The sequence below is a fragment of the Phocoena sinus genome, chromosome 9 (genome assembly GCF_008692025.1).
Source record: "Phocoena sinus isolate mPhoSin1 chromosome 9, mPhoSin1.pri, whole genome shotgun sequence".
Taxonomy (NCBI): Eukaryota; Metazoa; Chordata; class Mammalia; order Artiodactyla; family Phocoenidae; genus Phocoena; species Phocoena sinus.
The window spans coordinates 91,217,570-91,245,442 of record NC_045771.1 but is presented as its reverse complement, the minus strand read 5'-3'; the positions used below and the strand labels follow the sequence as shown (position 1 = coordinate 91,245,442).

The window sequence follows — 27,873 nt, the reverse complement described above, 5'->3', positions numbered from 1 at the left end:
TTTATTCTTTCATCAGTTCTAGAGGCAAATTTTTCCTTCCAATCTTAGGAAAGTTCATTTTTTATGAAACTGGGTAAAGAAAACGGATGACTCGTTTAACCCCTCTCTCAGAATACACTTTGAAGTTAGATGCTCTTATTACTTGCTGCTATCCCTTCTCGAGCCAACCACCCCTAATGTTTAAAATCTTGGGAAATGCCTTTTCAGCCTGCTTTCCCTACCAGTAGTTGATAAAAGCCCATCTTCCCGTATTCCATTACTCTCAGTAGAATGAAGCTGGACCGTTCCCAAGCCACTTTCTTACATTATGAGCAATTTAAGGCCCTTTCTTCAGGCTACGTGTTCAAGTTTAGAAAAATTATGTTTTCCCACCAGACTACATTGTAACCCTTTCAATTACTGTTTTTTCTATCTCTAGGATTTTCAATTTTGTCAGTGTGTTGTTAAGATGTTAATAGGTGCGATATCTGGCTTGTTGTTGCAAGTTAATAATGGTGGGCAGAAGTGTTCCAGGTTAACAGTAAAAAAAAAAATAGAGCCTTTACCTAAACCACACTAATGAAAGCTTGTCACGAACTATTCGCCTACTTAAAACTGTAAGGGTTATCTTGTAAGAACAGTCCCTAAGAATTGTTTTCTAAGTTAACTAATGGGTGAGCTCTCAGATAACGAATCAAATTGTTACAAATTCTAGCATATGCAGGTACTGACCCGTTAGTTACGACATTGTTATTCAGAGTAATTCTGTGGAATAGACCCCACCTTGAAGATCATTTTTCAGAAAAATTAGGTGTTCAGTGAAACTGGTTCTTCTGTTACGGTTCAGGCTTACTTTGGCTAGCTTTAAAAACAACGGTTACTAATTACTTTGAAATGAGAGCAAACGTGGACCCTCACCAGTTGCACAGATAAGATACTTTTCCCTAAATAATAATTTTGAGCCCTTATAGCTTCCAGTTATAACATTCCCAGACCTATGCCAGAGTTTTACCATTCCTGATTTCCATGTCGTTTCTGAAGTACTATGCTACTAGAGTTTAACATTTACAGTTGATAGAAAAAAACTGGAAGTTACAGTTTTTCCACCCATAATACTTCAGAAAGTTGTGTGGATATCCCTCTACTCACATCTGCTGCTTTGTGAACACTAGGCAAGTTCTTAAAGTGCTTTCTCAACACACCAAGCTGCCTGGAGGTGGTTCAGTAACGAAAAATTTTACAAAAATTTCAGCCTAGACCAGCAGAAGTAGTGAAAGAACAGAGACTATTTTAAACTTGGGCACTTTATATAAGCTTTCTTGAAATGTCTTTTGTTCTAGAGCAATGTCATAGCGGCTTTTTAAATCTTCCTCTACACTGTAGTCATAGCACTTGCTACCACTTCTTGAATTAATGGCTTGCTGAATGATGACGCTTTTTAGATCGAGTCTGAAACAGCAGCTTCCGAGGAAACCTTGTTCAATGCCTCCCAGCGCCTCAGCGAGCTAGAGAGAAACGTGGAAGAACTTAAGCGGAAAGCTGCCCAGAACTCTGGGGAGGCAGAATATATTGAAAAAGTAGCATATACTGTGAAACAAAGTGCAGAAGATGTTAAGAAGGTAAGTAAATCTTTGGAACTTCACAGCTATGTGGATAAAGGAGCAACTAGTCTCCTCCAAGTGACCTGATTTGAAAGAGCAGTCTTCAGAGACACAGATGGAAAAGAATGGGAGTGGATATAAATGTATCCATACACGTGATGTAGGCCCTCAAATCCAAACTTGGATAAGGGTTTAGAAAAATTGCCAGAAAGGTCTTCCTAACTGAAATACAAGCTCAAACAGTAAATTACCTGGCCCTTTGAGAAATCTTTGAAAGCAGCGTAGAACATGCTTACAGAATTCCTAACAGACAACAGCTAGTAGGGAGCCCTTATCTCCTCTTCTGTGCTCATCGGGACTTAACTACCTCTTGCTGCTCAGTGGACAACACTATATTTTGCAGAGGAAAGTCTCAAGCTTAAATTTCTTACTACAAGCCAAGTTAATCATTGAGACACATTTAATTTCTAAATTTCTGTAAGCAAATATTTAAAGAAACCTTTTTAAACTTTTCAGAGCAGTGTTGAAACGAATAGTAGTAGGGTGCTATAAACTGACGTGAAGTCGAGATTTTTCCTAGAAGCGACTAGCTTTTAGGCATTACATACAGGTGACTTCCCTACACCTGGGGTTTGGGGAAGAGAACAATAAGTTTACTGCCCCTCTGTCTTTTTTCATTCTGGTCTAGGTTCCTACAGATCTGAGAGCGTAAATCTCCCAAGTAGTCTTCTTAGAGAACACTTTTGCATCAATATTAAATTTCACTAGAAATAAGAAAACCCCTTGACATGAAATTCCTCACAACCATCTTTCCAAACCCCCATTAACCCCACTTGTGCTACAATCTTGCCCTCCCTTCCTTTTGTTAAATCTGCCTTTTCCCTCTGATTTTCCTGATAGCAAGTCTCTAGCAACCCTAAATTAGTCACAATCAAGACGGTCTTACCATTTTTTTTTTTTTTGGCTTCTTTTGATCTCGGCAAACCTACCTCTGAGAAACCCTAATTCTCAAACTCTCCCTCCATGCATTCTCCTACGACATCTCCATAGAAAAGTACTAATCCGCAAAAACCTACCACAACATGTCTTTAAGATCTTTCATTTTAAAAACTCATGTTGACGTTGTATCTTAATTCCACTGTTTCAAGTTAACGTTTTCAGTTATTTACTACTGGGGAGCTTGAAGCCTGAGTACCCTTGGTCATGGCCTTTAATTCAGACTGCTTGCCATGCAAGTTAATCTCATCCAAGCTTGCCACTGTTTACCAGTCTTAAATATAACTGCTGATGCTATTACCTCTTTGTGCTGAAATGTGGAACTGCAGACTCTGGACGGTGAACTTGACGAAAAGTACAAGAAAGTGGAAAATATAATTGCCCAAAAAACTGAAGAGTCAGCTGATGCCAGAAGGAAAGCGGAACTGCTACAAAACGAAGCAAAAACACTTTTGGCTCAAGCAAACAGCAAGCTGCAACTCCTGAAAGGTAGGGTTTTTTTTCTTTCACTTAAGACTCATGATTTTTTAGTTTATTTAAACATCTATTCACTCTGTCTTAGGCACTTAAGTAGAGCCTTATAGGCAAAAAGGATCAGTATTTGATTTTGAGATCATCATAGTAGTGTAACTGCTCAGACCTTTTCATCTCCCACAGATTTAGAAAGAAAATATGAGGACAATCAAAAATATCTAGAAGACAAAGCTCAAGAATTAGTAAGACTAGAAGGAGAAGTCCGTTCACTCCTAAAAGATATAAGCCAGAAAGTGGCTGTTTACAGCACCTGCTTGTAACAGAGGAGGAGGAGCTATAAGTAAAAGATGGCTACGGTGTGTGACCAAAGCAAAGTCACTACATGGTAAAAACTGACTCTTAATGTTTTTAATCGCCACATTTTGTATGGAGTTAAATAAAGTACAGTGCTTTTATATAAATATATGCTCGGAATAATTCTTAAACTCATTGTTACTTTCCCTGATTTAGCATTCATGAATCCCTTTAACAAAGAATTTATTTTCACTGTAAGGATGGATTTAAAAGCAAGCTGACTGCCTTCATAGAGATGCTAATTTTTCTTATGTCTATCAACAAATATCAGTCATCTGTTTGGGTCAATATCCTCTACAAATCCACCCCTAAAATCACCTCCCAGTTGGATTCCCAGGTGGAGATTAAAGAGGAAGGAAGTAGCCTGAGCTATGTTCACCATTTCCCTGACTGCTCAGTTGCTCCAATCTCCAAAAACTCCTCTAAGTATTCCTTGCTCTAGGCAAGAGAACAACAAAAGCAACTTTTAGGGCATTGTGACTTTAAAGTATTGCCACCTAACAAGACAACAGTTAGACTTAATTGATATCTTCAGGACATTACATCCCCCCAAAAAGCAAACTACACATTCAAGTGCACATGGAACATTCTCTATGATTGACCACGTACTAGGGCACAAAACAAGCCTCAACAAGTTTAAGAGTACAGAAATTATTTCAAGTATCTTTTCTGACCACAATGGCATGAAACTCGAAAACCACAGAAAAAAAAATTACAGGGAATTAAGCACCTGGCTACTGACAAACCAATGGGTCAACAATAAAATCAAAGAAGAAATTACAAAATACCTCATGGCAAATGACGATGAGAAATCAATGGGATGCACCAAAGGCAGTTCTTACAGGCCAAGTTCATAGCAACCCAGGCCTTTCTATCTAAGAAACAAAACTCAACCTAACCCACCCACCACCTAAAACAATGAGGAAGAGAAGAACCACCAAAGTCAGCAGAAGGAAGGAGATAATAAAGATCAGGAAGGAAATAGAGATTAAAAGAAAAAAAAAATCAATAAAAGCAAGAGCAGGTTCTTGGAAAGGGTAATTAAACAAAATTGACAAACCTCTGGCCAGGCTCACCAAGAAGAAAAGACACAAGAAATAGTAAGAAATAAAAGAGAAATCACAACTGATACCACAGAAATACAAAAATCCATAAGAGAATGCTATGAACAATTATATGCCAACAAATTTGACAACCTAGAGAAATGGACAACTTCTAGAAACAGCCCACCAAAACTGAATCAAGAAGGAATAGAGGGGGGACCTTGAAGATGGCGGAAGAGTAAGACGCGGAGATCGCCTTCCTCCCCACGGATACACCAGAAATACATCCACACGTGGAACAACTCCTACAGAACTCCTACTGAAGGCTGGCAGAAGACCTCAGACCTCCCAAAAGGCAAGAAACTCCCCACGTAACTGGGTAGGGCAAAAGAAAAAACAGAGACAAAAGAATAAGGACGGCACCTGCACCAGTGGGAGGGAGCTGTGAAGGAGGAAAAGTTTCCACACACTAGGAAGCCCCTCCGCGGGCGGAGACTGCGGGAGGCGGAGGGGGGAGTTTCGGGACCACGGAGTAGTGCACAGCGACGGGTGCGGACGGCAAAGCGGGGAGATTCCTGCACAGACGATCGGTGCTGACCGGCACTCACCAGCCCGAGTGGCTTGTCTGCTCACCCGCCGGGGCGGGCGGGGCTGCGAGCTGAGGCTCGGGTTTTGGTTTTGGACGGAGCTCAGGGAGAGGACTGGGGTTGGCGGCTTGAACATAGCCTGAAGGGGTTAGTGCACCACGACTAGCCGGGAGGGAGTTCGGGGAAAAGCCTGCACCGGCCGAAGAGGCAAGAGACTTTTTCTTCCCTCTTTGTTTCCTGGTGCGCGAGGAGAGGGGTTTAAGAGCGCTGCTTAAAGGAACTCCAGAGACGGGCGCGAGCCGCGGCTGAGGGCGCGAGCCCCTGAGACGGGCGCGAGCCGCGGCTGAAAGCGCAAACCCCAGAGACGGGCGGGAGATGCTAAGGCTGCTGCTGCTGCCACCAAGGGGCCTGTGTGCGAGCACAGGTCACTCTCCACACCCCTCTTCCGCGGAGCCTGTGCAGCCCGCCACTGCCAGGTTCCCGGGATCCAGGGACAACTTCCCCGGGAGTACGCAAGGCGGGCCTCAGGCTGGTGCAACATCACGCCGGCCTCTGCCGCAACGTCACGCTGCCTCTGCAGCCGCAGGCCCGCCCCGCACGTAGTGCCCCTCCTACCCCCATCCCCCAACCCCCGGCCTGAGTGAGCCGGAGACCCCGAATCAGCGGCTCCTTTAACCCCGTCCTGTCTGAGCGAAAAAACAGACGCCCTCCAGCGACCTACACGCAAGAGGCAGGGCCAAATCCAAAGCTGAGCTCCTGTGAGCTGTGAGAACAAAGAAGAGAAAGGGAAATCTCTCCCAGCAGCCACAGAAGCAGCGGATTAAAGCTCCACAATCAACTTGATATACCCTGCATCTGTGGAATACCTGAATAGACAAGGAATGATCCCAAATTGAAGAGGTGGAATTTAGGAGCGAGATCTATGATTTTTTTCCCTTTTCCTCTTTTTGTGAATGTGTACGTGTATGCTTCTGTGTGACATCTAGTCTGTATACTCTAGCTTCCACCATTTGTCCTAGGGCTATATCCGTCCATGACTTTTTTTTAAAAATTCTTTTTCTTAATAATTAAGTTTAATTGTAATAACTTTATTATACTTTACCTTCGTTCTTTCTTTCTTTCCTTCCTTCCCTCCCTCCTTTAGACAACGAATCACCCCAAATTGAGGAGGTGGTCTCAGGGAGCGGGATTTATGATTTTTTCCCCCTTTACCTCTTTTTGTGAAGGTGTATGTGTATGCTTCTGTGTAAGATTTTCTCTGTATAGCTTTGCTTCCAACATTTGTCCTAAGGTTCTATCCGTCCCTTTTTTTTTTTTTTTCTAAATATTTTTTAATTCAATAACTATATTATACTTTATTTTATTTTTACTGTATCATCTTTCTTTCTGTCTTTTTTTCCTTCTTTCCCTCCTTCCTTCCTTCGTCCCTCCCTCCCTCCCTCCCTCCCTCCTTTCTTTCCTTCTTTGCTTCTTTCTTCCTTCCTTCCTTTCCTCCTTTCCCTCTTTCTTTACTCATACTTCTACTAATTCTCCCTACTTTTTCTCCCTTTTATTCTGAGCTGTGTGGATGAAGAGGCTCTTGGTGCTCCAGCCAGGAGTCAGGGCTCTGCCTCTGAGGTAGGAGAGCCAACTTCAGGACACTGGTCAACAAGAGACCTCCCAGCTCCACATAATATTAAACGGTGGAAATATCCCAGAGACCTCCATCTTAACACCAGCACCCAGCTTCACTCAACGACCAGCAAGCCACAGTGCTGGACAACCTATGCCAAACAACTAGCAAAACAGGAACACAACCCCACCCATTAGCAGAGAGGCTGCCTAAAATCATAATAAGGCCACAGACACCCCAAAACACACCACCAGACGTGAACCTGCCCACTAGAGAGACAAGATCCAGCCTCATCCAGCACAACACAGGCACTAGTCCCCTCCACCAGGAAGCCTACACAACCCACTGAAACAACCTTAGCCACTGGAGACAGACATCAAAAACAACGGGAACTACGAACCTGCAGCCTGCAAAAAGGAGACCCCAAACACAGTAAGATAAGCAAAATGAGAAGACAGAAAGACACACAGCAGATGAAGGAGCAAGATAAAAACCCACCAGACCTAACAAATGAAGAGGAAATAGGCAATCTACCTGAAAAAGAATTCAGAATAATGATAGTAAGGATGATCCGAAATCTTGGAAGTAGAATGGACAAAATGCAAGAAACAGTTAACAAGGACCTACAAGAACTAAAGATGAAACAAGCAACGATGAACAATGCAATAAATGAAATTAAAATCACTCTAGATAGGATCAATAGCAGAATAACTGAGGCAGAAGAACGGATAAGTGACCTGGAAGATAAAGTAGTGGAAATAACTACTGCAGAGCAGAATAAAGAAAAAAGAATGAAAAGAACTGAGGACAGTCTCAGAGACCTCTGGGACAACATGAAATGCACCAACATTCGAATTATAGGGGTTCCAGAAGAAGAAGAAAGAAAGAAAGGGACTGAGAAAATATTTGAAGAGATTATAGTTGAAAACTTCCCTAATATGGGAAAGGAAATAGTTAATCAAGTCCAGGAAGCACAGAGGGTCCCATACAGGATAAATACAAGGAGAAACACGCCAAGACACATATTAATCAAACTGTCAAAAATTAAATACAAAGAAAGCATATTAAAAGCAGCAAGGGAAAAACAACAAATAACACACAAGGGAATCCCCATAAGGTTAACAGCTGATCTCTCAGCAGAAACCCTACAAGCCAGAAGGGAGTGGCAGGACATACTGAAAGTGATGAAGGAGAATAGCCTGAAACCAAGACTACTCTACCCAGCAAGGATCTCATTCACATTTGATGGAGAAATTAAAACCTTTACAGACAAGCAAAAGCTGAGAGAGTTCAGCACCACCAAACCAGCTTTACAACAAATGCTAAAGGAACTTCTCTAGACACGAAACACAAGAGTAGGAAATGACCTATAGTAGCGAACCCAAAACAATATATAAAATGGAAATAGGAACATACGTATCGATAATTACCTTAAATGTAAATGGACTAAATGCTCCCACCAAAAGACACAGATTGGCTGAATGGATACAAAAACAAGACCCTTATATATGCTGTCTACAAGAGACCCACTTCAGACCTAGAGACACATACAGACTGAAAGTAAGGGGATGGAAAAAGATATTCCATGCAAATGGAAACCAAAAGAAAGCTGGAGTAGCAATTCTCATATCAGACAAAATAGACTTTAAAATAAGGACTATTAAAAGGGACAAAGAAGGACACTACATAATGATCAAGGGATCGATCCAAGAAGAAGATATAACAATTGTAAATATTTATGCACCCAACATAGGAGCACCTCAATACATAAGGCAAATACTAACAACCATAAAAGGGGAGATCAACAGTAACACATTCATAGTAGGGGACTTTAACACCCCACTTTCACCCATGGACAGATCATCCAAAATGAAAATAAATAAGGAAACACAAGCTTTAAATGATACATTAAACAAGATGGACTTAATTGATATTTATAGGACACTCCATCCAAAAATAACAGAATACACATTTTTCTCAAGTGCTCATGGAACATTCTCCAGGATAGATCATATCTTGGGTCACAAATCAAGCGTTGGTAAATTTAAGAAAACTGAAATTGTATCAAGTATCTTTTCCGACCACAACGCCATGAGACTAGATATCAATTACAGGAAAAGATCTGTAAAAAATACAAACACATGGAGGCTAAACAATACACTACTTAACAATGAAGTGATCACTGAAGAAATCAAAGAGGAAATAAAAAAATACCTAGAAACAAATGACAATGGAGACACAACGACCCAAAACCTATGGGATGCAGCAAAAGCAGTTCTAAGTGGGAAGTTTATAGCAATACAAGCCCACCTTAAGAAGCAGGAAACATCTCGAATAAACAACCTAACCTTGCACCTCAAGCAATTAGAGAAAGAAGAACAAAAAAACCCCAAAGCTAGCAGAAGGAAAGAAATCATAAAAATCAGATCAGAAATAAATGAAAAAGAAATGAAGGAAACAATAGCAATGATCAATAAAACTAAAAGCTGGTTCTTTGAGAAGATAAACAAAATAGATAAACCACTAGCCAGACTCATCAAGAAAAAAAGGGAGAAGACTCAAATCAATAGAATTAGAAATGAAAAAGGAGAAGTAACAACTGACACTGCAGAAATAAAAAAAATCATGAGAGATTACTACAAGCAACTCTATGCCAATAAAATGGACAATCTGGAAGAAATGGACAAATTCTTAGAAATGCACAACCTGCCAAGACTGAATCAGGAAGAAATAGAAAATATGAACAGACCAATCACAAGCACTGAAATTGAAACTGTGATTAAAAACCTTCCAACAAACAAAAGCCCAGGACCAGATGGCTTCACAGGTGAATTCTATCAAACGTTTAGAGAAGAGCTAACACCTATCCTTCTCAAACTCTTCCAAAATATAGCAGAGGGAGGAACACTCCCAAATTCCTTCTACGAAGCCACCATCACCTTGATACCAAAACCAGACAAGGATGTCACAAAGAAAGAAAACTACAGGCCAATATCACTGATGAACATAGATGCAAAAATCCTCAACAAAATACTAGCAAACAGAATCCAACAGCACATTAAAAGGATCATACACCATGATCAAGTGGGGTTTATTCCAGGAATGCAAGGATTCTTCAATATACGCAAATCTATCAATGTGATAAACCATATTAACAAATTGAAGGAGAAAAACCATATGATCATCTCAATAGATGCAGAGAAAGCTTTCGACAAAATTCAACACCCATTTATGATAAAAACCCTCCAGAAAGTAGGTATAGAGGGAACTTTCCTAAACATAATAAAAGCCATATATGACAAGCCCACAGCAAACATCATCCTCAATGGTGAAAAACTGAAAGCATTTCCACTAAGATCAGCAACAAGACAAGGTTGCCCACTCTCACCACTCTTATTCAACATAGTTTTGGAAGTTTTAGCCACAGCAATCAGAGAAGAAAAGGAAATAAAAGGAATCCAAATCGGAAAAGAAGAAGTAAAGCTGTCACTGTTTGCAGATGACATGATACTATACATAGAGAATCCTAAAGATGCTACCAGAAAACTACTAGAGCTAATCAATGAATTTGGTAAAGTAGCAGGATACAAAATTAATGCACAGAAATCTCTGGCATTCCTATATACTAATGATGAAAAATCTGAAAGTGAAATCAAGAAAACACTCCCATTTACCATTGCAACAAAAAGAATAAAATATCTAGGAATAAACCTACCTAAGGATACGAAAGACCTGTATGCAGAAAATTATAAGACACTGATGAAAGAAATTAAAGATGATACAAATAGATGGAGAGATATACCATGTTCTTGGATGGGAAGAATCAACATTGTGAAAATGACTCTACTACCCAAAGCAATCTACAGATTCAATGCAATCCCTATCAAACTACCACTGGCATTTTTCACAGAACTAGAACAAAAAATTTCGCAATTTGTATGGAAACACAAAAGACCCCGAATAGCCAAAGCAATCTTGAGAACGAAAAAAGGAGCTGGAGGAATCAGGCTCCCTGACTTCAGACTATATTACAAAGCAACAGTAATCAAGACAGTATGGTACTGGCACAAAAACAGAAAGATAGATCAGTGGAACAGGATAGAAAGCCCAGAGATAAACCCACGCACATATGGACACCTTATCTTTGATAAAGGAGGCAGGAATGTACAGTGGAGAAAGGACAGCCTCTTCAATAAATGGTGCTGGGAAAACTGGACAGGTACATGTAAAAGTATGAGATTAGATCACTCCCTAACACCATACACAAAAATAAGCTCAAAATGGATTAAAGACCTAAATGTAAGGCCAGAAACTATCAAACTCTTAGAAGAAAACATAGGAAGAACACTCTATGACATAAATCACAGCAAGATCCTTTCTGACCCACCTCCTAGAGTAATGGAAATAAAAACAAAAATAAACAAATGGGACCTAATGAAACTTCAAAGCTTTTGCACAGCAAAGGAAACCATAACCAAGACCAAAAGACAACCCTCAGAATGGGAGAAAACATTTGCAAATGAAGCAACTGACAAAGGATTAATCTCCAAAATTTACAAGCAGCTCATGCAGCTCAATAACAAAAAAACAAACAACCCCATCCAAAAATGGGCAGAAGACCTAAATAGACATTTCTCCAAAGAAGATATACAGACTGCCAACAAACACATGAAAGAATGCTCAACATCATTAATCATTAGAGAAATGCAAATCAAAACTACAATGAGATATCATCTCACACCAGTCAGAATGGCCATCATCAAAAAATCTAGAAACAATAAATGCTGGAGAGGGTGTGGAGAAAAGGGGACACTCTTGCACTGCTGGTGGGAATGTGAATTGGTTCAGCCACTGTGGAGAACAGTATGGAGGTTCCTTAAAAAACTACAGATAGAATTACCATATGACCCAGCAATCCCACTACTTGGAATATACCCTGAGAAAACCAAAATTCAAAGAGAGTCATGTACCAAAATGTTCATTGCAGCTCTATTTACAATAGCCAGGACATGGAAACAACCTAAGCGCCCATCATCGGATGAATGGATAAAGAAGATGTGGCACATATACACAATGGAATATTACTCAGCCTTAAAAAGAAATGAAATTGAGCTATTTGTAATGAGATGGATAGACCTAGAGTCTGTCATACAGAGTGAAGTAAGTCAGAAAGAAAAAGACAAATACCGTATGCTAACACATATATATGGAATTTAAGGGAAAAAAATGTCATGAAGAACCTAGGGGTAAGATAGGAATAAAGACGCAGACCTACTGGAGAACGGACTTGAGGGTATGGGGAGGGGGAAGGGTGAGTTTTAACAGGGCGAGAGAGAGTCATGGACATATACACACTAACAAACGTAGTAAGGTAGATAGCTGGGGGGAAGCAGCCGCAAGGCACAGGGATATTAGCTCGGTGCTTTGTGACAGCCTGGAAGGGTGGGATGGGGAGAGTGGGAGGGAGGGAGACGCAAGAGGGAAGACATATGGGAACATATGTATATGTATAGCTGATTCACTTTGTTGTAAAGCAGAAACTAACACACCATTATAAAGCAATTATACCCCAATAAAGATGTTTAAAAAAAAAAAAAAAAAAAAGAAGGAATAGAGGACAAAACCATACTTAGAAAAGATATATGCACCCCAATGTTCACTGCAGAGCATGGAAGCAACCTAAATGCCCACTGACAGAGGAATGGATAAACAAGATGTGGTACATACGTACAATGGAATATTACTCAGCCATAAAAAAAAGAAATAATGATATCTGCAGCAACCTGGATGGACCTAGAGATTGTCATACTGAGGGAAGTAAGTTAGAGACAAATACCATATGATATCACTTATATGGGGAATCTAAAAAAAAAGGTACAAATGAACTTATCTACAAAACAGAAACAGAGTCACAGATATAAAAAACAAACTTACAGTTACTAGGGGGGATGGAGGGAGGATAAATTGGGATTGACATATACACATTACTATATATAAGATAGATAATAAGGACCTACTGTATAGCACAGGGAACTCTACCTAATACTCTGTAATGACCTATATGGGAAAAGAATCTAAAATAGAGTGGATATGTGTAACTGATTCACTTTGCTGTACAGCAGAAACCAACAACACTGTAAGTCAACATACACCAATAAAAAAGAACAGACCAATCACTGGAAACGAAGTAGAATCTGTTATTTAAAAAAAAAAAACCTCCCTACAAACAAAAGTCCAGGAGCAGATGGCTTCACTGGGAAATTCTACCAAACATACAAAGAAGAACTTACACTGATCCTTCTCAAACACTTCCAAAAAGACTGAAGAGGAAGGAACACTCTTAAAGACTTTCTATGAAGCCACCATCACCCTGATACCAAAACCAAAGAAGCTACCGAAAAATAAAATTACAGGCCAGTATCTTTGATTATGACATCAAAATCCTCAACAAAATATTAGCAAACCAAATCCAACAACACACAAAAAGGTCATACAACACAACCAAGTTGGATTCATCACAGGGTTACAAGGATGGTTCAACATATGCAAATCAATCAGTGTGACACCACATCAACAAAAGAAAGGTCAAAAACCACATGATCATTCAACAGGTTCAGAAAAAGCACTTCATAAAATTCAACATCCATTCATGATTAAAAAACCCTTATAAAACTGGGCACAGAGGGAACATATCTCAACATAATAGCTATTGATGACAAACCCACAGCCAATATAATACTCAACTGTGAAAAGCTGAAAGGTTTCCGACTGAAATCTGGAACAAGACAAGGATGCCCACTCTCACCAATTTTCTTCAACATAGTATTGAAATCCTAGCCACATCAATCGGACAAGAAAAAAATAAAAGGTATGCAAATTGGTAGGGAAGAGGTAAAATTGTTTTATATGCAGGTGACATGATACTATATATATTGGGTTGGCCAAAACGTTTGTTCGGGTTTTCCGTAAGATCTTACAGAAAAACCCAAACGAACGTTTTGGCCAACCCAATAGAAAACCCTAAAGACTCCACACAAAAACTACTAGAACTGATAAACGAATTCAGTAAAGTAGGCAGATACAAGATTAACATATAGAAATCAGTTGTATTTCTTTACACTAACAATGAAATATCAGAAAAGGAATGTAAACAAACTATCCTTTTAAAATCATCAAAAACAAAAAAAAAACAAAAAAAACCCACCTAGGAATAAACCTCACCAAGGAAGTGAAAAGACATATGCCGAGAACTACAAAACATTAATAAAGGAAATGAAAGATGATTCAAAGAAATGGAAAGATATCCCATGCTCCTGGACTGTAAGAATATTGTTAAAATGGCAATACTACCCAAAGCAATCTACAGATTTAGTGTGATCTTAGAACAAATACTCCTAAAATTTTTGTGGAACCATAAAAGCCCCAGAATTGCCAAAGCAATCCTGAAGAAAAAAGCTGGAGGCAAAACCCTCCCAGACTTCGGACAATACTACAAAGCTACAGTAATCAAAACAGTGCGGTGTTGGCACAAAAACAGACATATGGATCAATGGAACAGAATAAAGAGCCCAGAAAAAAACCCACACACCTATGGTCAATTGATCTTTGACAAAGGAGACAAAAATGTAAAATGGGAAGAAGACAGTCTCTTCAGCAAGTGGTGCTGGGAAAGCTGGACAGCTGCATATAAATCAATGAAGTTAGAACACGCCCTCACACTATGCACAAAAATAAACTCAAAATAGCTTAAGGACTTAAACATAAGACACCATAAAACTCCTAGAAGAGATCAGAGGCAAAATATTCTCTGACATAAATCGTACCAATGTTTTCTTAGGTCAGTCTCCCAAGCCAATACAAATAAAAACAAAAATAAACAAATGGACCCAATCAAACTTACAAGCTTTTGCACAGCAAAGGAAACCATAAACAAAACGAAAAGACAAACTACAGAACAGGAGAAAATACTTGCAAACCATGTGACTGTCAAGGGCTTAATTTCCAAAATATACGAACAGCTCATATAACTCAACGACAAAAAATAACCCAATCGAAAAATGGGAAGACCTATATAGACATTTCTCCGAAGAAGACATACAGATAGCCAATGGGCAAATGAAAAGATGCTCAACATCACTAATTATTAGAGAAACGCAACTCAAAAGTACAATGAGGTACCACCTCACACCAGTCAGAATGGCCATCATTAAAAAGTTTATAGGGCTTCCCTGGTGGCGCAGTGGTTGAGAGTCCGCCTGCCGATGCAGGGGACACGGGTTCGTGCCCCGGTCTGGGAAGATCCCACATACCACGGAGCGGCTGGGCCCGTGAGTCATGGCCGCTGAGCCTGCGCGTCCGGAGCCTGTGCTCTGCAATGGGAGAGGCCACAAAAGGGAGAGGCCCGTGTACCAAAAAAAAAAAAAAAAAAAAGTTTATAAATAACAAATGCTGGATAGACTGTGGAGAAAGGGGAACCCTCTTACACTGTTGGTGGGAGTGTAAGCTGGTGCAGCCACTATGGAAAACGGTATGGAGGTTCCTCAAACAACTAAAAATAGAATTACCATGTGATCCAGCAATCCCACTCCTGGGTATATACCCAGACAAAACTATAATTTGAAAAGATACATGCACCTCAATGTTCACAGCAGCACTATTCATAATAGCCAAGACATGGAAGCAACCTAAACATCCACTGACAGATGAATTGATAAAGATGTGGTACATATGTACAATGGAATACTACTCAGCCATAAATAATAACAAAATAATGCCATTTGTAGCAACATGGATGGACCTAAAGATTATCATACTAACTGAAATAAATCAGAAAGACAAGTACCATATGATACCACTTACACGTGGAATCTAAAATATGACACAAACGAACCTATTGCCGAAACATAAACAGACTCACAGATAAGGAGAACAGACCTGTAGTTGCCTTTACAACTACAAGGGGGAGGGGGCGTATGGGAGGGAAGGAATGGAAGTCTGAGATTAGCAGAGGCAAACTATTATATACAGGATGGATGAACAAGGTCATACTGTATAGCACAGGGAACTATATTCAATATTCTGTGACAAACCATAATGGAAAAGAATATAAAAAAGGAATATATATATATGTAGAACTCAGTCACTTTGCTGTACAGAAGAAATTAACAACACTGTGTATCAACTATATTCCAATAAAATTTAAAGAAAATACGAGTATTGCCACATAAAACAGGGCTAGGGCTGCTGAGGGGAACGTTTAAGTTAAGCCAGAGTCTGGGGATATTACTGCTTGTGCACAGTGAGCAGTGCTACTCAAAGTACAGAAGGATGCTATAATTTCTCACATTTTACATTGAATTTTATTTGACTTCACAATCAGATAACTGTTACTCCACAGGATAAAGAAAATAGCTGGAATACAACTGCCAAGCCTTTGTCGACTTTATAGCTGAGTTAGCTGGAAACAGGCCAGGTCTTAAGTGGTTTTTGCACACATTCTTCTTAGAGAAAAGGCTACTCTGTACCACATAACAACAACCCACACATCCAACACAGCTGCATTTGAAGCTGGGCCCGAACAGAAGTTACGTTAATGGCTGTAATCTCAATAATAAGGCAACTTCCCTCTGGTTCCACACAGTTGTCACTTTTATTTAGATAGGAGTTCTAATAACTAGCAAAGTGGTTGTACCTCCTCATCTACCAGGGCAACTACGTCTTTTTTTTTCCCCTTGATTGTAAGTATTTTACTTACAATTAAGCAGAGGTAGAAACCTTCACTACCCCTCATTGCTTTTCAGCTAAACAACTAAAAGTCGCACTTTAAAATTAGTAATTTCAATCAGCGCAATGAATTGGACAACTAATAGCCCCACCCTTCACAAGCCAAGGAATACTCAGAACTTAATAACACTAAGCGAACATTAAAAATTTGTCTTATACCTAGGACTTCATTCCCAACTACATATATTTCCATTCTCACAGTGAAAGGGAATCCTTAAAGTTGCACTTAACTATTCTTTTGTGTCTCTATAGCTAGGACTTTGTATTAAATTACATTTTACTATTCCCTCATCAGAATCTTTGTACCTAGAGTAGAGGACATGTTTAAGGTTTAAATAAATTAGCACTTCACATAATATTGGGATTTCAGATTTTAAAAAGATGCAGAGCTCATTACCAATAATGGCAAATAGCACATATCAGACCACCACTCCTACAGATAACAACTGAAAACTCTGAATAAAATATATTTTTAAAAAGTAAAGGTACTGGACAACAACCAGAAGTAGGCAGAAGAGGGGGGTGCGCGTTGCACTCAAATAACAGCCTTGTGTGAGATTTCCATTTTTAATAGCTTTTCACTGAGGAGAGGTCCCAAGTGGCAACTTGAAGAGAAGCCAAGTTTTACTGGTTAAGGAATCGGAGGACAGAGTTTGGGCTAACCAAGAGCAACTGAAATATGAGGGGAGGAGCCCCAGAAAAGAGGTATAAATTCTGCATATCCCTTGTCCAATCTCTAGCTGACCTGTGAACTTTATGTGCATGGCACAAATTTCAGATAGCCCAGGTAAAGCTGAAACAACTGCGTAGAGATTTCAGCTGTCCACCCGCCCTCCCCCTACACACGCACGCACGCACGCACAAAGACAAGAGTTTGGAGTTTAACCAAGTTAACTGCCCACTAAAAAATTCAGAATTTTTCAGAGGTATGTAACAGAATCCAGTCTTTACAATGTATCCATTTATAATGACCATAATACAATTCAAGAGCACTGGACGTGTGAAGTAAAAGGAAAATGTGACCTACATATAAATCAATAAAAACCTGAAGGCTACAAAACATTTTCCTTTTATCTATGGATCAGCTGATGATTTCTTATTCCATACAGCTTTCTGCTCATAAATTACATTCTCCAAACTTTCCTTAAGACGATATATAACCTTTAAATTGCAATCAAGTGAATATCTGGTTTGCATATTTCAGTTCCTTCATTTACTTTCTGTAGAAATTTATGCTATATCTAATACAATGAATGAATCTGAAATGATTCTTAAATTTAGTTATAATAGTTATAATAAAGTCTATTTAGTATTCAACACTGTTATTTAAGTGTTTTAAGAAACAGCCATTTTAAATATTTATCAATAAATATTATTTTATAGCACTCTTTAAAGAAATAGTTGATTTTACCCAGCCAGGATACACTGGCAATCCACTTCAGAAAAGACAAGAGACTAAAGATTCCCTTATGTCGTTTCTCTAAAAATAAATGCTAAACATTTAGTAGGTATCACTAGAACAGATGAAAGGATAATGACCTTTTAAATACCTTAATACTGTCCTACAATGTGGGGAAAAAAGATCTATCCAGGCCTATAAAAGCAATAATAAAGAGTCATAAACAAGAATGTACGGTAGAGGTAGTCATAAAAAATCTAGGACCATCTTGACATCCACTCAGAATAACCAGTATGAATATTTAAGACATGTTTATTTCCGTATCTTAATTTCCCACTGGAATACATTGCTTCTCCACTTAATATATGAATTTTGTATATATACTGCCTTACTTTGGTCAACTATGTAACTATACTTCAGACTGCAGACCTCACTAGAACCTTAAAAATCTAAACACAAATTCTACCTCTAACGGCCAAGACTTTGGGGATTAAAATACCTGATAGACCATCATTTTTTATTTACATCAGTTCAGTTTATACATGTTTAACTTATTCTAATGACTGTTTCCAATGTGAAAACCAAGTTTATCACCTTGTTTCAAACACAGCTGTTCACATACCATACTCCAGCTCCATCCATGTACGTAAATCCTGTATCCGAGATAAAAGCTACTTAGCATAAATTCAGTGAAGTTGAGCCTTTCATAAACAGCATGAAAATACGGGTTGAAGAAAATTTTCCAGGATGCTACTATAAGTAGCTTTTTTTCTGCAGTATTAACGCAGTGAAATAAAATATTATATTTAAAATATAGATATGAGATTATTCCATTCTGTCCAAACCTATTAAATACCTTCCAAAAGTTTCATAATTCAGTCCTAGAAATTCTTGGAGCTGTGAGCATTTCCTGTTCAGAAATGTTACCTCTACAAAAGCTCCCAGGAAATTGCAGAAAAATATAATCTTCTAATTTAAAAGTTGATCGATTTCCCAAATGATGCAGCCAGGTTTGCTTCTCTAAAAGCTTCTGATAAGGTCTGCAAAGGGAAGAAATTTAGAATTAAAAACCAAGTATTTGTGAATCAGAAGAAACTTGAGATAGCCATTAATTGCGTATGTTGTTACCGGATGTGCATGACAGACTCTAGCTATATCTTCACAGGATGCTCCATATTCCAGTGCAAGAGCAGCTTCATTTATCATTTCACCAGCACCCTTTAAAATAATAAACCAAGAAGTAATTTTGTTTCTATGGCAAAAACAACTACCTTCTAATACGAGAGATTAGAACAGTTAATTGCCTCCAGTCAGAAAAACCTTAACAGAAAAAAAAGCAGTTCAGAAGTTAAGAGCCTGGGCTCTGAAGCGAGATGGCCTGGATTCAACTCCTACCACTTACTGCCCTAACCACTCACTGACTCTGTGCTTTGGCCCATTTATTCACCTCAAAAATGGGAACACCACCACCTACCTCACAGGGTCATGGAAACTAAAGCTGATGCATGCATCTAGGAAAAACTGTTACAGAGGAAGCACTCAAATGTTCTAGTATCATTACTGATGCACCAGATACCTAGGGGAGGGCATACCTCACGTGCAGTGGCAGGAAAGGCTTCTCTTAGAAGGTAACATCTGAGCTAAGACCTGAATAATAAGCCAGTCATGCAAAGATATGAAGGCAGAGGATTCCAGAACAAAGGCTTTAAAATGGGAACAAGCTCAGCCTATGAAGAAATTGAGAGAAGGCCCATAAGACAGGGAATTAATGAGCAAAGGGGACAAGTGGAAAGAGATGAGGTCAGAAAAGTAACCAGGGCCAAATTCAGTGGGGCCTTTTATGTAAGTCTATAGCAGAAAAGACCACTAGAGAATTTTAAGCAGGCAAATGGCCTGGTGTATGTTTTAAAGGGATAAACTTAGTTGCAGCATGGAATGCAGATGATATGATGGGCAAGAATGTCAGTGCTAGAAACGATGCATGAAGAAGCCATATTCAAACTTTGGCTAGTAAATAATAACCGCAGAATGTAAACACCAGGTGGTTTTAAATTAATCTACTAAATAACAATGCTTTCCAGAAATCCACTTTGGCTAGTAAATAATAACCACAGAATGTAAACACCAGGTGGTTTTAAATTAATCTACTAAATAACAATGCTTTCCAGAAATCCTAGTGGGATTTCTGGTTTTACAGTACTCACTGGTCCTAGAATATGTGCTCCCATTACTCTGTCTGTTGATTTCTGCCCAAGTATCTTCACCATGCCATCTGTGTCAGCGTTTGTCTTAGCTCTGCTGTTAGCAGCAAATGGGAATTTCCCAACTTTGTACTCAATACCCTGTGAGAAGCAGAAAATGAGAACGTACATAAGCTATCAAAAAATTCATTCCCATTTGGTGAAAGCGTCTACCATTTCTTCAGAAAATAAATCCCAAGAAGGCAATTCTTCACAAAGCATATAGAAGGAAAGACCAAAAGGCTTGTTACTGAAATACAGTTTGGGTATAAACACAAGCAAATGCAAATGTCAGCCCACCTGGATATATTTCAAAGCCAAATATAAGAGCTCCGGAATTACTAGTTTTTGAATACAGGCAACCAAATGATCTCCTTTAAGATACTCACAAAGTAAAAATTATACAGACTTACCTATAATGTTCTACACAGTTATTAAAATGCATTAATGCAATAATGAAAGGATTCTCAACCACTGGTGTCAACTCAAATCACACATTAGAGGAAAACTACTCTGAATTACCTCTTCTTTCAACTGCTCTTCTGATTTGCCAACCCAAGCAACTTCAGGGTGTGTGTAAATCACCGATGGTACACAATTGTAGTCAATGTGCACAGCGCCACCAGCCATCCCTTCAACACAGATAATGCCTTCATCCTCTGCTTTGTGAGCCAGCATTGGCCCAGCAACCACATCGCCGATTGCATAGATACTGCCAAGGAGATCAAAAGAAACGGTCAACTTCTGAAATCACAGACACTCATCTACAGTTATACCAGGGTAACAAAATACACGTTTCTAGTTATAAAGTCACCAAAAAAATAAATCAAATACAGCTCTTCAAATATCTGTGAGTTCAGGTTCTAATCTCTGGGTAGTGAAAAAATTCAATTAATTACTTTTGCTTTTACATGTTATAAGTTTACTGTTCTTCCCCAAAGCCAAGGTACTTTTTAAGCATGACAAAAGCCTATTTTCAAAATAGTGTTTGCTTAAAATTATTGAAAATGCAGTAAGTATCCAACTTACTTTGGAATTTTAGTTTGGAATCTGGTATTTACTGGAATTCTACCTCTAGGATCCAGCTCAATTCCAAGCTCCTCTAGTCCCAAATTCTTAGTAAAGGGTCGTCGGCCAATGCAAACCAGGAGTACATCACAAGTGATAACTTCCGCTTTACCACCAGAAGCAGCTTCAATACTAGATAATGAACAGTGTATAACTGTTAAACACACATCTACATGAACAGCTGATAGACTTGGAAATTTAAGACCAGACATTTTCAAGTATCAATGACACCTCTAACAGTGTAAGTTTATTTTATTATAAATATAAACATAAGGGTCAGGCAAAGAAAAATGTACATATCCTCTAGAGGTCGATCATCAGAACCTCACAACAACAGGCTGTATAACACAGTTTAAGAACATTAAGTCTCAGAGTCTGACAGATCCAAGTTCAGGCACTGCTTCTGCCCCCACCAGCTATGTGACCTTAGGCAAGTTATTTCAGTGTTAAACAGAATGCCAAGCACACAGTAAGCAACTGAATCAGTAATATTACTGATTTCCCCATGTATCTGTCTAAAAATACTGAATTAATTTTACTGAACGTTGAGAGTTTAAAGTTTTCTGAATGTATACTATGAAAAAGTACATTACAAATGAGAACACTGGCTTCATTTTTCTATCATCAATGCAATCGTCAATTTCAATGGACTGACTTGATAAGCAATACTGAGTTATACTACACAGTAAAATGCTATTAAGTTATAGAAGAATCTGATTCTAAAAACTGAATGTTTTTCTTAAAGAAACGCACAGAAGGGTATCATAACAAAAACAAACGTAGCATACTTACGAAACATCAATTTTTCCATCTGGCTTCCTAGTAGCACCAGTAACTTTGGTATTCAATTTAAATTTAAATCCTTGTTTTTGAAGGATGCGCTGGAAGTTTTTAGATATCTCCATATCAATTCCAATTCCACCAACATGACCCAAAAACTCAACTGCTGTCACGTCTGCACCAAGTCTTTGCCAAACTGAGCCCTGCACATAATAAAAAAAACAATAATCATAAAAATAAAGGCTTCTATAGCAAATGTTTAAAAAAATGATCTTAAACAGTTTATTGTAAGATATTTTCTTGTGTTAATATGGTCCTATTAGAAACTCTGAGGTTTAAAATTAACACTGTGACAAACATATATAACTTAATATTCACTAACTCAACATGTACTGAGCACGTACTATATGCTAGGGCACCATTTTAGGTGATAGACATACGTCAGTAAACAAAACACTGCCCTCAGGGACCTTAAATTCCGACAGGGGAGACAAATAAGTACAATTCATGCAGAGGACAGTAAAAGAGCTATGAGAAAAATAAAGCAGGAAGTACAACCAGGACTACTGAAAGGAGAGGGACTGTAATTTTAAACAGTGTGGCCAGGGGAAGGCCTCACTGCGAGTGCCATTTGCACAAAGACTTGGAGAAGGAATGAAATACGCTGGTAACTGGTCCAGAAAGAGGAACAGCGGTGGGAAGGAAGGTCTTGACAGGGAAGAAGTAACCTCTTATTGCTAATTACTGATGCTTGCAAAATATTAAACTGATTTCGTATTCTATTTTCTCAACAGAGAAATGTTTATATTTTCATTCAAATTATAATTTAAAGTAAATACTGGCTTTATATTTTAACATTTTATCAGTTATAACTTGTGAATACTTATATATGAAACTGGCAATATGAAGATAATTTTACAGCATTAAATAAACTATGAAAAGCTATGAATATATCCTTTGCAAGATCTGTATTAAATTCATCTCATAATTTAAAATTCACCTTAAGAGTTTACCTTACCAACTAAACTAAGTTCATGTATTCATTTTTAAAATTTCATGAATTTTGGGGGTGAGAGCTGAGTTAACTAGAGGCAATACAATGACACTAAAAATCCAATAACAAGCATACATGAAAAGGTAACTCAAAATCATGGACCTAAATGTAAAACCCAAGGCTATAAAACTTCTAGAAGGAAATATAGGAGAGAATCTTTGTGACCTTGAGTAGGCAAAGATTTCTTAGCTACAATACCAAACGCACAATCCATAAAAGAAAAAAGATAAATTAGACTTCAACAAAATTTAAAACTTCTCTTCAAAAGACAGTATCACGAACCCAAAAAGAGAAACCACAGGCTGTGAAGAAATGTTTGCAAACCATCTACTGGGGGCTTCCCTGGTGGCAAAGTGGTTAAGAATCCACCTGCCAAGGCAGGGGACACAGGTTCGAGCCCTGGTCCACGAAGATCCCACATGTGGCAGAGCAACTAAGCCCGTGCACCACAACTGCTGAGCCTGCGCTCTAGAGCCCGCGAGCCACAGCTACTGAGCCCGTGTGCCACAACTACTGAAGGCCCACATGCCTAGAGCCCATGCTCCGCAACAAGAGAAGCCACGGCAATGAAAAGCACACATACCACAATGAAGAGCAGCCCCAGCTCACTGCAACTAGAGAAAGCTTGCATGCAGCAAAGACCCAACGCAGGCAAAAATAAAATTTAAAAAAAACCATATAAAGGATTTAAATAAAGAATCTAAATCCAGATTACATAAAGAAGTCTCAAAACTCAATAACAAAACAAACGAACCTGGAAGGAAATCTGAAAAAGAGGGGCTATACGTATACATATAGCTGATTCACTTTGCTGTACAGTTTCTTTTTTTAAAAAAACCAGTAAAACTGGTTTATTTGGGAATATCAAGGAATTGCGATTTGGGGCATACAATCCATGGTGAACCACAGGCAAGTCCAGAGAACAAAGAAGATGAATGTTTCTCTTATAGAGGAGAAGGTGGAGTTGGGAAGGCTGTTACAAATAAAAAGTCCACTGGAGTCCTGCAACTTGGAAGTTGTAGTGGTTTTTTATTGGCTGAGTAATGACAGTCTCCCATTGGCAAGGTTATTGCAAGGAGAACCTTCCTTCCTTCTGCTGTGGTAGTACAATAGTAACCTTCTTCCTGTTGGAGATGCAAGGTATGTCTCCTCCTGTTAGATCTGCAACTGACTACTAGTAGTAGGGCGAGAGAGCTCCTCCTTCTAGCCTCCCAACTCCTTTTTTTAAAAAAATTTAACTTAATTATTATACAGTAGTTTCTTATTAGTTATCTACTTTATACATATTAGTGTATATATGTCAATCCCAATCTCCCAATTGCTGTACAGTTCCTTGAAAGGTTAAATAGAGAATTACTCCTAAGTATATACTCAAAATAAATGAAAACAGATGTCTACACAAAAACTTCTACACAAATGTTCACAGCAGCATTATTCATACTAGCCCCAAAGTAGAAACAACCCAATTGTTCATCAACTGATCAGTTAATTTGAAAAATGTGCTATATCCATAGAACGGACTATTATTTGACCATAAGGAGAAATGAAGTATACCTGAACATTGAGAACATTATGCTAAGTGAAAGAAGCCAGACACAAAATGCCACATATTGCATGAATTCCATTTATATGTAATGTTCAGGATAGGCAAATCCATAGACACAGGAAGTAGATTAGATTTCCAAGGGCTGGAAGAAGGGAGGAATATAGAATGACTACTAATAGTCACGGGGTTTCTTTCTGGGGTAATGAAAATGTTCTGGAATTAGATACTGATGACAGATGCATAACTCTGTGCATATACTAAAAATCACTGAATTGTACACTCTAAATGGGTGAACTATATATGTGAATTTTATCTCAATAAAGATGTTTAAAAGAAAGGAATCACTCTTCTGAACCTAAATCGAAATAGTAAGAGTAGTAACGATGAGAAGCAGCATCTCAAAGTCTATAATTCAAAGTAAGGAACAATGACCATAGCCAAGTGCCCTACTCTTTAGGAAAGCTGATTTCAAAATCCTTAGAGACAGGAAAACTCCAATAAGATCTACAATTTATTTACAGCTTGTTAAATGCCAGGCACTATGTTAAGTTTCTTAAAAAGTATTAACTTTATAAAATCCCAACAAAATCTTATAAGGCAATTATTCTTTTCCTCCTTGTTATGATGAATCAACTAGTTCAGAGAGGGTTATAAATTTAAGAAGGAAGAGGCAAAGCTAAAATTCAAATTTATATCTGATTCCAAAACCTATGTTCTTGAAAGCACTACATTAAACTGTAATGGAAGAAGGAACAAGAAGTATAAATAAAAAATAGAAGTCATATGACTAACTTTATGAGAAAGTAAAGAGATATGTATGACTACACAGTAAATTCTCTGATAAGCCTAAATTTTCAAAATGACACGTGAAAACTAATTCAATATGGTAACAGACACCTAAAACTTTGTGGCAAGATATCTGGAATGACCCAAGGCTTGTAAAAAACCTAAAGCAAAAGTGCAGAGATGGAGGAAATAGAATTACTGCTTGGGATATTATTATACTGTTTAACAAAAGAAAGTAAATCTATTATTATTCCTTTTTTCTTGCTTTTCTTATCCGTGAGAACAATTTTCAAAGTGGAGTGAACTGAAGAAATATCATTAAGCGAGAAGTGAAGCCCAAGACAACAACAAATGATTTTGGATGAATTAACTCCCTAATCAAATTAGATCACAGAGTTTGGATAACAGAGACAGTCCATCAGTAAACTCTGGGAACTTAATTAGCATAAGAGTACAGCCAAAGGTGGAAAAGAATAGATTCTAAAGAAGAACAGATTCTGGAGATTAGCTCAAGATGGTGGAGTAGAAGGATGTGAGATCACCCCCTTCTTATGGAAACACCAAAATCACAACTAATTGCTGAATGACCATCAACTAAAAAATGCTGGAGCCTACCAAAAAGGATACCCTACATCAAAAGACAAAGAAGCCACAACAAGACAGTAGGAGGGGCACAATCGAGATAAGATCAAATCCCATACCCACTGGTGGGTGACCCACAACTGGAAAACAATCATACCACAGAAGTTCTCCCACAGGAGTGAAAGTTCTGAGCCCCATGACAGGCTTCCCAGCCTGGGAGTCCGGGAGCGGAAGGAGTCGTCCCCTGAGAATCCAGCTTTGAGGGCCAGTGGGGTTTGATCACAGGACTTCCACAGAACTGGGGGAAAGAGAAACTCCACTCCTGGAGGGCACACACAAAATCTCATGCACACCAGGACCAAGGGGAAAAAAGCAGTGACTCCATAAGAGACTGGGCCAGACCTTCCTGCTAGTATTGGGAGGGTCACCTGCAGAGGCAGGGGGTGGCTGTGGCTCACTGCGGGGACAAGGACACTGGCAGCAACAGTTCTGGGGAGTATCCATCGGCACGAGCCCTCCTGGAGGCAGCCATCAGCCCCACCAGACATCCTGTCGGTTTCAGTGCTGGGTCACCTCAGGCCAAATAACCAACAGGACAGGAACACATCCCCACCCATCAGGAAGCCTGCCAGCCTCTTAGACAGCCTCATCCACCAGAGGGCAGCCAACAGAAGCAAGAACCACAATACTGTAGCCTACGGAATGGAAACTGCAATCACAGAAAGTCAGTCAAAAGGAGATGGCAGAGGAATTTGTCCCAGATGAAGGAAAAAGATGAAATCCCATAAGAACAACGAAGAGAAGTGGAGACAGCCAACCTACCAGAAAAATAATTCAGAATAATGATAGTGAAGATGATCTAGATCTCAGAAAAAGAATGGAGGCAAGGATCAAGAAGACACAAGAAATGTTTAACAAAGACCTAGAAAACTAAAGAACAAACAGATGAACAATAACTGAAATGAAAAATACACTAAAAGGAATCAAAAGCAGAATATAAGTGAGGCAGAAGAACAGATAACTGACCTGGAAGACAGAATGGTGGAAATCACAGTGTGAACAGAATAAATAAAAAAGAATGAAAAGAAATGAAAACAGTCTAAGAGACCTCTGGGACATCATTAAACGCACCAACATTCGCATTATAGGGGTCCCAAAAGGAGAAGAGAGACAGAAAGGACCTGAGAAAATATTTGAAGAGATAATAGCTGAAAACTTCCGTAACATGGGAAAGGAAACAGTCACCCAAGTCCAGGAAGCGCAGGGAGTCCCAGGCAGAATAAACTGAAGGAGGAACACACCAAGACACACAGTAATCAAACTGCCAAAAATTAAACACAAAGAAAAAATATTAAAAGCAACAAGAGAAAAATGACAAATACCATACAAGGGAACTCCCATAAGGTTATCAGCTGATTTCTCAGCAGAAACTCTGCAGGCCAGAAGAAAGTCACACGATATACTTAAAGTGATGATAGGGAAGAACCTACAACCAAGAATACTCTACCCAGCAAGGCTCTCATTCAGATTTGATGGAGAAATCAAAAGCTTTACAGACAAGCAAAAGCTAAGAGAACTCAGCAATAAATCCTAAAGGAACTTTCCAATAAATCCTAAAGGAACTTCTCTAGGCAAGAAAGAGACCAGTAACTTAAAACAACCTTATACATACATAGACGGCTATATCAAAATCTTACGGGCAGAGCAAACCCAAAACCTACAATACGTACAAACACAAAAGAGAAATAGCAACCCAAACACAACACTAAAGATGGTCATCAAACCACAAGAGAAGAAAACAAAAGAGGAAGGGAAGAAAAAACACCTAGAAAAACAAAGCCAAAACAATTAAGAAAATGGCAATAGGAACATACATACCAGTAATTACCTTAAACGTAAATGGATTAAATGCTCCAACCAAAAGACACAGGCTTGCTGAATGGATACAAAAACAAGACCTGTGTATATGCTGTCTATAAGAGACCCACT

At 38.8% G+C, this 27,873-nt stretch overlaps 2 protein-coding genes across 7 annotated transcripts in view; one reads left to right on the top strand and one right to left on the bottom strand.

Annotated features, from left to right (window-relative positions):
• DLD (dihydrolipoamide dehydrogenase) overlaps positions 1-27,873 on the bottom strand; it is a 63,520-nt gene that overhangs the window by 12,991 nt on the left and 22,656 nt on the right. For 2 of the 4 annotated variants that reach the window (XR_004351490.1, XM_032643563.1), the window contains exons 9-14: positions 21,929-22,119; positions 21,098-21,268; positions 20,591-20,780; positions 20,033-20,170; positions 18,957-19,046; positions 18,756-18,868 (exon numbers count right to left, since the gene is read on the bottom strand). Coding sequence is in view for 3 of the 4 variants with exons in the window: in XM_032643563.1 (XP_032499454.1) it covers positions 18,803-18,868; positions 18,957-19,046; positions 20,033-20,170; positions 20,591-20,780; positions 21,098-21,268; positions 21,929-22,119 (846 nt within the window). In the remaining variant the exon portion in view is untranslated. Of the gene's footprint in view, positions 1-18,122; positions 18,869-18,956; positions 19,047-20,032; positions 20,171-20,590; positions 20,781-21,097; positions 21,269-21,928; positions 22,120-27,873 lie in introns of those variants that run through there. The other 2 variants (XM_032643562.1, XM_032643564.1) reach the window with 2 other exon arrangements.
• Positions 1-27,873, top strand: part of LAMB1 (laminin subunit beta 1) — a 111,035-nt gene that overhangs the window by 69,962 nt on the left and 13,200 nt on the right. For 2 of the 3 annotated variants that reach the window (XM_032643560.1, XM_032643558.1), the window contains exons 32-34: positions 1,422-1,598; positions 2,906-3,065; positions 3,234-3,515. In XM_032643560.1, the coding sequence (XP_032499451.1) occupies positions 1,422-1,598; positions 2,906-3,065; positions 3,234-3,370 (474 nt within the window). In that variant the 3' untranslated portion in view covers positions 3,371-3,515. Of the gene's footprint in view, positions 1-1,421; positions 1,599-2,905; positions 3,066-3,233; positions 3,516-27,873 lie in introns of those variants that run through there. The other variant, XM_032643561.1, reaches the window with a different exon arrangement.